The 12,356-nt window shown below is 39.0% G+C and overlaps 1 protein-coding gene across 4 annotated transcripts in view; it reads right to left on the bottom strand.

The window, feature by feature from the left end:
• The window catches only part of il1rapl2 (interleukin 1 receptor accessory protein-like 2), a 398,203-nt gene that overhangs the window by 127,811 nt on the left and 258,036 nt on the right, over positions 1–12,356 (bottom strand). For all 4 annotated transcript variants that reach the window (XM_063876302.1, XM_063876300.1, XM_063876301.1 and 1 more), the window contains 2 exons: positions 337–523; positions 103–256 (listed from right to left, as the gene is read on the bottom strand). In XM_063876302.1, the coding sequence (XP_063732372.1) occupies positions 103–256; positions 337–523 (341 nt within the window). The remainder of the gene's footprint in view (positions 1–102; positions 257–336; positions 524–12,356) is intronic.

The following is a 12,356-nucleotide window of genomic DNA, read 5'->3' on the forward strand; positions in this document are numbered from 1 at the left end:
TATTTTTCAAGGATCCGTCCACCAATCCATGCAGAAAGACGCCACATGATATTTCTTAAGTTATGGGGGCATTCATCCATCCATCCATGCACCGTGTCCTACCTGTGACTTTGAGTTGAGTCGTTCGTCGCACATGTCTGGATCCATACTGTAACTCACAGGTGTAATTTCCCCCGTCACCCTCCTCCACCTCAGGAATCCAGACGTGTGTAGTGTTAACAATGATGGAGCTTCTCCATTCAACCCGTTCACACTCCTGAGAAGAGACACATACTGATGAAGTTGAACAGCGTACAGAAGGATGAAAGATGTCTGGAGGATTTTTCTGTGTCGTACCTTATACCAGGTCATCTGTGGCTGCTTGTATGGAGCTAAGTAGTCCTCTATATCAGGACAGGTGATCATTTTGCTGTGGGTTATTTCTGCTTTCTCCAGGTGTCGGATTTTGCTGCTGAAGCACTTCCCCTCATCGCTCTCGTCCACAGTCATCGACATGGACACTTTCATGCAGTATGTCGAGTTCCTGAAGAGATTACAAACACAACATTGTCTACATTTTTAATGCGTTCTTTTACTGAATTAATCGACAGTCAGATTTGAAAAGGACAAACACAAAAAGAATAATTTCACAACTCTACAGTTCTTGTACGTGTTTTAGCATGTTAACTTTTGGAATTGCAGCGCACAATGTTCACTGCACTTTTTTGTCAGACGTAGCAAGGATTGTTTTTTTTTTAAACCGACTCTGAAATATCTGATCTACTTGCCTAGGATCAAACAACAGACAGACAGGCTAGCAAGCAAACATAGCGGCTAGCATACCGGAGCTTAAGAGCCACACATTTTCTTAAGAAGATTACTTAAAAGAGTGGTTAACAGGAAAGTAAATATTGGACTTGCATGTATCAGGTACCCATATTCTCATCTCCACATAATAATACAAGTTTGTGACATACAGTGACATGAAGCCACTTTTTTCCACCAGGTTAACACAGCTAACACAAATATGACTCTTAATTGGATCAGGTGTGCAAGAACAGAACTGAAGCAAAAACTTAAAAGACAGGTAGGCTCTGTGGAAAATGTGTCGAGTCTGTAATGGAGCATTGCTGGAGGATATAGATAACACGGTACATCCATCCATGCTATGAAGTTACATTTGTGACAGTAAGAGCCTTGAGCATATTTATCTCAAAACTTAGAAGTTTCTTGTGATGTGTCTGACGCAATGTCTTTAAAAAAACGTTTTTTTGTATTTGAAGTCACAAAATCTCCTCAAGGTGATGGTAATTGTTTTTGTGTGAGTGTGAGCGAGAGAGTGTGTGTGTGGGCCTTGCTGTGTGTGTTCTTTCAAGTTCACCTCCAGACACAAAGGACCTCATTGATCTCTCTTTCTTTTTATCCAACACACACACACACACACACACACACACACACACACACACACACACACACACACACACACACACACACACACACACACACACACACACACACACACACACACACACACACACACACACACACACACACACACACACACACACACACACACACACACACACCTACTAACAGGCAGGACCTGCCCATTGTCCCCTAACCATAACCTCTCATCTAAGTGAATCTGCCACTTATTCGATCAGTTCTGTGTATGTGTGTTTGTGTGGGTGTGTCATGCAGGGGACACTGGGAGTTTTTCAGTCATTGACCTAACCAAGACCACTGAGCATTGAACTCGAGGCCTGGAAAGCTTTTTATCCATCCATCCATCTCTCTGTGTCTAACCTCCTCATCAATCCATCTCCAGCCAGCAGCATCTTGTTTTCTCCTCCAGTGGTTCGGTTACCTTTCCTTGTATGCTCCTGTGGCTCCCTCTCTTTCTGTGTCTCTTTCTCTCACACATACAAATCATCCAGCATTTTATGAACCTCTCACATTTGACTTCTTTGTCCTCCAAATCACAACCAGAATTACATTTGTCAAAGCAACACATGTTAAATAAACACCAATACATCAACAATTTAGGACACGTTGGAATAAACCAATTATATTTTTAGTGCGGTCCTTTTTAATGGCATGGATTCATCGGTGAAAACGCACATCACATGCTCCTGATGCAAATAAAGCCGATGTTAATAAGTTCTTGAAAAAATAACTTAATACTAATCCATTCGAATTAAGGATAGATAATACAACAAAATACAAAAAAACAACATTCATCATTTTATGTAGAGTTCAAATGAGTATGATATGCAGGGTTTTAATGCTGCATTTGAAAATAATTAGCAGGTATTAGAAACTAGCTCGAGATACGGAAAGCAACTAACCCAATAGTTTCATCAGGACTACCTGAAGTGCAAATAAAACTCAAAAAGAAGAGTGAATGTTGGACTTAAATGCATTAGTTGTCCAGAAAACAAACTTCAAATTAATATTAATGTTGCTCAGTATCAATTGGATATGTAAATATGTAAGAGCTTGCTATCGCATTTACCGTAAAATGTTTAAGTTTGTTAAATGCATTTAAAAAAAAGTTCAAAGTCTGTTGGCACCCAGAAAAGATGGAAGGTTTTGGTACAAAAAGCCCTTTGAAATATTGAAATTATCAATGGAACAAATTGCTGCTGCTTTAATTAAATAAATGCTATATTAGAAACTAGCTGCAGGTGCATTTATCAACTAGCCCAATGTATTTCTCAAAAGTTAATGGCCACTAAAGGCTCCAAAAGGAGAGTAAAACGTGGACTTAAATGCACATTTTTTTCACAAGCATAACTTTGAATGAAGGTTAACGTTGCTGTGAATGTGCAACTAATGTACATTATATATGAAGGAGTTGGGTAACGCTGTTTCCATTATAATTTAAACTGTGACAATATGATTGTTGGACCGTTTAATTCCAAGATCTGTTGGCCACTGAAAAAGTTTTTTGTACTGGTTTCCAATCTGAAAACAACAACTGCTGCACTGAAGAGAAAGTCTGCGCCCGGGTCTTTCATATGCTTCCCAGGAACTAACAAAATACTCCCTATTTCCACATGAGGCTACATTTGCGTCCGACCTATAGCCAATGTTTTCATATATTGTATTTTAGTGGACAAGCCATAAGACTAAATGCCAATATTTAAGAATGAATTGCAACAATTGGTAAATAGTAAATTGACTGCATTTATATAGTGCTTTTACAGTCTTGTACAATCCCTAAAGGCTCTTTTAAATACACAGGTCAGCAATGACCCATTCACACACATTCCCACACTGTTGGCCATGCCACTGGGACCGTAAAATATCCAAGAATTTTGCCAAAGGATACACTTTCATCTTGAGCTGGGAATCAAACCACTGACCTACAGATTGGATTGTACCTCATAGCCACAGTCACTAGCAAGTCATTGCTAAACAATGACTTTGTCCTACCTCTACCTGTTAGTTGTACAAGTAGTGGGAAATATGCATGTGGATTATGAATCAAGTGGTAAACCTCCACATGCATGAAATACACTGATGAAATATCTTTATTCAAACAGTCTGAATCCTTGATCAAAAAGGAACAGAAACAAACAGAGTGACACCTCCAAGAGCCCAGAGGGGTTTTCAGTTAACACAGTCTTTCATCTGGTTGCTTTGATGATATTGTTCTTTACATTCATGCCAGTACAAAGAATTAAAATGAGCTAGAAAAGGTCAAACTTATACAGCTTCCTCTTGTTTTTTCTGATGTGTCCTATCTCTTTTTCACCGTTTTACCAGCCTTTGTCACGGTCTCCCCCCCACTGCCTGTCCAACCCAGAAACTAGTAGCCTAACACTAAACTGAAAAAGCAGCATGTATGTAAAGATGAACGTATTATGCACGTCTCACCATAAACATGACGATTCCATTAGACGGCGATGCAAACGCTTTGTCAGTAGTATTCAGCGCATGCTGTGCAGCACTTACGGATGCAAATTGTGCATCTATGAGTGGGTGTGTTTACATATGTGGAATACATTTAAATGCTTCAGTTAGTAAACTGGCCCTGAAGGAAAGGGCACACGAGTAGGCCTATTCTATTTCAAAGCTGCACATTTTGTTGCCATGCTGCAATTGTTTTCACACCTAAAATAATGGAGTTACCTCGATGTTGACACTACGCCAATAGACGATTTTTCATTGTTAATCAAATTAAGGCCTAAGTCAAACGTTTAAACCAACTAAATATATTTGGGATGATTGGGAAACAGGTTCACTTAAAGCTTAAGCTTTATTATATTGCTATCATGGGTACAACAATATGTTCATTGCCTTTGTTTACGAGTTTCTGTCAAATATAAAAATCACTAAAAACCACGATACCAAGAATTTGAACATCACAGCTTCCAGTTCATTTACACAGACTATCTGAGGTAAAAATTTGCTATTCATTGGTTTGGACTACAGTAAACATTGAAAACGAAAGCGGTGGAATCAGTTGATCATTTTCCTGTATGTTCTGCATTTCTTCCTGACATTTGTGATTTCTGTGCATGTTTTTGCTTTCCTTCCAGCAGTTGAATAAAGGGTCATGACTGATTACAAAATATGAAGGTTCGAAGCAGCTATCACTTTAATGAGATTCTACATTTCTGGAAATGTTAGAAATAAACTATGTGATTACAAGTCTGTACCGATAAAGTCTCTGAGAACAGATACATGTAATTAAAATATATTACTATGAACACAACAAGGATTGTTTTTGTGTAACCTTCACCGTTTCACCACATTTTTTTTTTTGCTGCTCTACTGATTCTAAATTCTTCCAATTTTCTTATCTGCAAACTTCCTCACATAAATGACACTGACTGTCCCTGAAGATAAGAGCTGTTAATGGAACATCTCAGCCCTTAAGACAGCTGCTAATGTGAATATCTGTCAGGAGGAAGGAAGAGGACATTTATGTGGCACAGGACTTTATTAAGCAGACACGAATATGCCTGCAAGAATCAGGAGAATGAGAAGATGTGCTAGAATTGCTAAATAAAAGAGTTGATATAGTGTTACAGATTAGATTGTGCAGGGATGCTATTTATGTTTCATATTGCTATTATTAGAGATCTGTTTGCATTTTATATCCTCTGGTAGTTTCATTTTCGTGAGACTTGCACACTTTACAGGCCTACAAAGCAGAGTTGCCAGCACTGATGTTTATCGGGCTCATTTATCCGACATATGTCCAAGTTATTGGCAGTCTAATCTTTTTTCAATACCACTATTAACTTAACCTAGGCTTACTTCTTCTGGTAGGAAATAAAAAAATGTCGTGTAATTGAGAGATAAGTTGTGATATTAGGATTATTGAATAAAAACAAAGGTTTCACATGTCATTATAGGTTGCTGAAATAGTCAGTCAAGTTTAAACTGTGCAGTATTGTACTCTGAAACAAACTTGCTAATGTTTAAGTTTTAAAAACAACAAATTGTTATTTTAGGTGGCTTTGTTTGTGGGAAGTGTATTTCAACAGTGTGTCACTTTAACATGTTTTCATTTGTTATGTTAAATTACGCTAACATGCTTGCAGTAGCTTCATGGGTAACAATGAGACATGAGAGTGGAAAAAATGTTCTTAGCTAAGTCTGTTACACATTTATTTAGTATTTCACTAAATGCTGTCTTTTAAGAGTTTGTATTTTCATGGTTTAATGCACTTTGTCAGCTAAAATAAACGTAAAGTAATGTGCATTTGTCTATACACAAGGGCATTGGTCATTATTATATTAAAAATCATTTTTGTGCCAAAACGTGAACTCATTTCGAATAATATCAGGCCAGTAACTGGCTGTTGTCAGTTGTGAAAATGCAAACTGCTAATTGAACCTAGCAGCTAATTGTGAAAAGGTCAAAGTTTAATGTTAACGTTGTGAATTTGAGCAAAAGCTACACGGTGAGATTTGTGCAACAACACTACTTGGTTCATTTAGGAAGAACGAATCATGGTTAGCGTTAAAAAAAGATGTTTGTTGAAGTAAGTCACTCTTTATAAGCCTATCATTTTTATCTTTTTTCCTGTGATCTGTCTTATCCATAGATGATAACAAACACTGAGTCAATGAGCAGGGCCGTACTACGTCTAATCTGTGCTTTGTATGAAAACCGATAACAGCTGATAACATTTGAAGTGGGAAAAAAAAGTGACCTCTGCTGCTCTGCATAGGACTAACAGTAGGTAATAAAAAAGTGTTTTGGGGAAATTGCCTTACAAATAAATTTGGCCGGACTTGACATTAAATGCCAGTAAAATGTGTCCGGTAAAGCTGAGTCTTGTCCTCCTGAAGATGAATGAAGTGAAAAGGGAGATTTAAAAGGTGAAAGGAAAGATTTGTGGATGCCATTTTGTGTCTAATGTGAGTGGCTGACATTGATAACCCTTCTGTTATCAGCAAGTTATAAGTTATGCTCAAATCTGATACACACACACACACACACACACACACACACACACACACACACACACACACACACACACACACACACACACACACACACACACACACACACACACACACACACACACACACACACACACACACACACACACACACACACACACACACACACACACACACACACACACACACACATACACACACACCCACTCAGCTTTTGTGTGCTTGTTTGTCTGTGGGGTCGGTTGTGTGTGGCTTGTTATTTTGTAACATGGGTAGAACAGGGTACAGTTGGTCGCCTGTATTTGCATTTGAAGACACCTATGAATAAAACATTGGATCTCACTGTTACTGCTATGCATGTGTGTGTGTGTGTGTGTGTGTGTGTGTGTGTGTGTGTGTGTGTGTGTGTGTGTGTGTGTGTATCCCTTTCGAATAACACAAATGAGGAATGTGCTGCCATGCTGAAACAGATGCCAGGTGTGAGCAAAAACATCTTTCATTACAACTGGCAACGTGGCAGCGAAATCAAACAGAAAAAGGGAATAAAACTACTTAAAATTGCATGACATGCTTTAAAATGGAAATTTACAGCTTTAAAAACGATACAACAAATCCGTTGCCGCAAATTATGACAGTCTACTAATTGAATTAGTTTTCCTTCCGTTCTGGGGGTATTCATCCTCTGAGTTCATGTTCGAGTTGAAAGCATGTTGGAGGCTATCACACTTGTGCACAGACAGAATATGCATAGAGGCTATAATGGTTTCTTTCATCAATACACTCTGATGATAATTTGATGGGACTGCTGTACATCTGCTACAGTGTTCACAATCACTTCTGAAGTGCCCTCCAGCAGGGCAGCGTCACTGCTGCAGTACAGCTCCAGGCTCTCTGTACTTTGGCTGACCGCTCGTATTTCATATTTGTGCATCTTGAAGGAGAGGTTTTTTTCATAAAAAAACACAAATTCCAATTACATAAATCCAAAATCAGCCGTAAATGAATCTCCAAATCAACCCGTATTCCATCGTATCCTCCTCATCAATAAATCAAGCTCACCCTCTCTGCAATTACCCTCCTATGATCAGGGCAGGCAGCTGGATGGTGCGTTGAATTACGGCGTTAATAGAGGGGGATGTATCCTGGCCAGCAGGCAGCGTGTTTATACCTGGACGGAGCTGCGGATTAATTTGACTATCAATCTAACTAACAGGCAGCGAGAGAGAGCGCCGACACCTGCGCATGCTGGGAAACACACACACACACACACACACACACACACACACACACACACACACACACACACACACACACACACACACACACACACACACACACACACACACACACACACACACACACACACACACACGCACACACACACACACACACACTGTTCATGCAAGTATCTAAACATAAATGTTTCTACATGAGGAAGCATGTATTAACATGCAGGTTATACATTATAAGGTCTACTGTTCTTCTGCTAACTCTGTTAATCTTAATTTATTTGAAATAAACAATGTTTAAAGAATGTGGGCGCAAAGCATTGGTTGGAGAAAAGCAACGAATCACACTAAATACAGCACAAGCAAAGTCAAATCCTTCTCTTCTGCTCGACAGATCGATTCAAATGTAAGTGATCTACCTGAGGCTGGTCAACCCATAAACTCTGTCTGTTCATTTTACTTATGTTATACGTGATTAAAGCAGGCAATTACCCACATACCTACACAACTTTCTATGCCATTAGCTAGCTAAATATATCTGCGACCAACTTGACTCACCTACACTGATTAACGCAGTGTTTACCCGGCAATTTTACATCTGGCAGGCCAAAAGGTAACAGCCCAGAGCAATAAAAAGGTTTTGAAAATTCCAAAATGAAAGACGAGTATCCTTTCAAAAATGTACAAGGTATATTAATTTGTGGAACTGCAAACGAGCACTACCATTTGTCCTTGATTGAGTGTCCATGTCTTTTCTGCTGTCAGGGACAAACTCCTGAAACAACCACTGTCAGTGACTCTTATCTATACTGCATATAAGTTCAGTTAAAAAGAACAAGTGAAATGAAACCAGCGTAGTCCGTAGCTAGCAAGTTAATAACAGGCTCGGTAACACACAACACACTAAGGACATCGTTATCACCAGAAGTATTCTGATATTTCTCCACCTACTATGATTACGCATAATTATGTATCTGTTGTGTACCAACCATATTGAAATAGCATGGTTGTTGCCGCTGCCTGTTTTGACCATCAGAAACTACGTCAGCTTGGTTATTTCTATAGCCACGATCGACATGTTGACATCAGATACTGTCTTTGAGGGGTGGCACGATAAAGTGGTTGCCTCTCAGCAAAGAAATCTTTTTTTTCCAACAGCCAACAGATTCAGGTTAGATGTGTTGCTGACTCTAAATTGCCCTCTTTTTTGTCAATGGTTGTCCTTTTTATGTGAAGTGTGTAACCCGCCTTTCGCCCAATGACAGGGGTTGGCTCCAGCCCTCGGCAACCCTTAAGGATAAACAAGTTTTGAAAAAGGATCCGAGATATATACTTATTATTTTCCAGGCAGAGCTCCTTGGCATATTCATCCAAAACAGCAAGTGCAACTGTGATTCATTTTATAATGATCAAAAAAGCCCTTAGGGCCTTTTTCAAAGGGTCACCCAAAAATAATCATTTGTAAATCAATAACTCACTTTTGTAAAGAAAGCTTTGTTTTTTCTGGAATACTTTTAAGAATTCATAAATGGAGAAAAGTCAAGTAAAGGGGGCAGCGTTCAACAAAAGAAAACTATATCAAAACATCTGTTTGCACAAAAACGTTCAAGCAACATGAGCCGTGTAATTAAGGTAATATTTATTCAATCAAAGTAATTTCAGAAATGCAATTTAGCTAAAACCTTATGAATTCAAACACTTCCCGAAAGTCAGTCTCCTTTTTGTGCCTAAAGTCTGAAGATGTAGCGTGTGTTTATGAAGAAGTGAGCCTACAGATGAATTAAGGCAATTAGTGTGAGAGTTCATAAACAGATTATTTTATTTACTTCAATTAATAAAGGTTTTTTTTCGCTTAGAATTCATTCACCGTGGAGGCTTGCAAGATGACCACAGTTTTTTTTTTATAGAATTCAAGGTCGCATGAAGTGAACAGTTGATACACAAACGATGACCTTGTGGGTGAAGTATTCCTTTAAGACCTTATGATTTAAAAAAACGTACAAAACTGCATCAAAATGCACTCACACGTAAAAAGAATATTGCATTCTTTTGGTAATTAGTTAAGAGAGTACACACAAACACATTGCCAGAGTGTGAACTCACTGACATTTGAAAAGTAGTTCAACAACTTTATGTGTCAGTGCGCTGTATAAAAGGTCAGACATATGCATGAGTGCTGATAATACTTTGTGTCAGATCAGCAACTCCAACGTGTGAAGCATTGATCGATATGTGTCACTACTGATAAGCAACAGCGACACCGCCCTATGTCCCGATGGACAGTTTAAATCAAAGACAACATATTAAAAGTGATGATTCAATTCGGAAACTTTTTTTATCAATCAGTCTCTGTTCGTGATCGTTCACTTTGGTCTAGCGCTCCCTTCGAACATATCACTTAGCTTGAAAAACTAAAACTTTAGGTTACATACCGAACCTCCAACGGTAGACCACGGGATCCAAAACATTAAAGGAATTCTTGATTTGGAGACCACGGTCTAAATGGTTCAAATATATATATTTAGATGAGTGTGATTGAAGATATACTCTACTCATTAACTATTGGTAATGCTAACCCTACTAGCCTTGAATTTTGTGAACGAAATATGCTATGCATTGGTATACCACTATCATAGTACACAGGAATTTGGTTTCTTAAAAGCTAAGATCACATTCTTTCTGGCAACATAGTTGTTGTATTGAACTGTGCTGATGTTGCTTGTTTATTGTATTGTTTGCTTTTGCGTTTCTCTGAAATCAATAAAGTAAAAGTGCAAAAAAAACAATGGAGCTTTGATGGATTTAAAAACTGGTTTCTTTTTTTTACTGTGCATAATGACATTTGACCACCCACATTAAATACAGTTACAGTATGTATTTATTATGGGTATTACATTGTGCTGGTGGTGGACTTCACCAGCACAAAGAGGTCTCTAACCCCCATCACCATCAGGGGGGAGGAGGTGGTGAACACCTACAAGTTCCTGGGAGTGCACTTGAACAATAAACTGGACTGGAGTGACAACACTGATGCTCTCTTCAGGGAGGGACAGAGCAAGCTGTTCTTCCTGAGGAGGCTCAGATCCTTCAACGTGTGTATGAGGCTGCTGCAGACGTTCTACCAGTCTGTGGTGGCCAGTGTGCTCTTCTTTGCCGTGGTGTGCTGGTGGGGAAACACCAACAAAAGGGACGCTGACAGACTGAACAAGTCTTGTGAGGAAGGCTAGCTCTGTTGTTGGAGTTAAACTGGACAATCTGGAGGAGGTGGCTGAGGGGAGGACGAGGAGGAAACTGGACAGTATCCTGGATAACCCCTCCCACCCCCTCCATGCAGAGCTAGTGAAAATGATGAGTACGCTCAGCCACAGACTCATCCCACCTCGGCACAGCACTAAGCGCCTGGGAAACTCCTTTGTGCCTGTAGCTATCAGGCTGCACAACAACGGGTTAACCATGTGACTCACTGACAATAACCCGGACTGCACATCAAGCCCGCACTCTTGCACTTGTGCACAATAACTTTGACCTGCACTCCCTCTCTGCACACATACATGTGTATAGTTTTAACAATACTTTTGTTACTTATCTGTATATAACTTTTTTTAGAATTTAGAATTTAAATTTGTGTTTCATATCCCTGTGTGAACCTGTACTGTTCCTCTTCTCTGTTGCTGCATAAACACTTGAATTTCCCCACAGGGATTAATACAGGTACATCTCCTCTTATCTTATCTGATCTTAATGTTAAAAGCTGCTTTGAAAACGAACAGTGCCTTTGGAAGGCAGGCTTGCATGGCGGACGCCCACCAGCCCTTTTTCTCTCAATATTATTAAAATACTTTTGGTGCCAAAGTGAAAATAATACTTAGCTATTGGTTGTTCAAGGGTCCATAAAGCTGCACTCTATTGTTCAACCTTGGAAAGCGATAGTTCAATATGCAATTAATGTACAAGCAATGGAGCATTTTTTATTGTTTACTCCTTTTCTACCGTGTTGTCATTGTCAAGTGTCTTTCATGTTTTAAAATGTCATTCATCTCATTCAACTTTACATGTATACACACATTCCTTTCTATTTCAGAACTCTACTGAAACCATTATGTAACTTGCACTGTCTTTTTTTTTTCTTTATATATGTAAAGTATATTGTATTTTGCATTGTTAGAAGGGGCTTGGATTTAAAATGTCATTGCCAATAACTACGCTGTTCCTATTAGGCATATGATAAAAAAGCCTTTGAGTCTTGGAATCTTGTATTAAAGACATTGCAGCAGTTTGCCTCAAGATACAGTAGGAGACTCGCCCAATAATTTGAGTTCATGTGTTGTAGTGGTGCACACAGTATTAACAAACACATTGCCGATAATTAGATTAGCACTAACTAATTGCCACTCAATGAATCTGTAGCTTTTAGGCTCCCTGAGGCTCTGGTCCATGGGGGGTGTTATCCACTTGCCCTGTTTACAATCTGACATTGTGAAGACGCAGTGGTGACTGATTCCACCTTAGCTGTGGTTTTGCAGCATAATGCCAATGGGTATGTACGGAAAGCAATGTTAACTGGCCAAGGTGACTCCCATGAATGTGAGCGTGTTGGTGAGCATTATTTGTGTGCTGCACTGAATGCATTCACCTTGAAGCCTGTATTTAAAATGAAGTTGTTGTGCAAGCTTAATCTTCTGTAAATGTGTGTCTACTGTTCAAGTTGTCTTAGTATATTTA

Source organism: Eleginops maclovinus, chromosome 23 (genome assembly GCF_036324505.1).
Source record: "Eleginops maclovinus isolate JMC-PN-2008 ecotype Puerto Natales chromosome 23, JC_Emac_rtc_rv5, whole genome shotgun sequence".
NCBI classification, from domain to species: domain Eukaryota; kingdom Metazoa; phylum Chordata; class Actinopteri; order Perciformes; family Eleginopidae; genus Eleginops; species Eleginops maclovinus.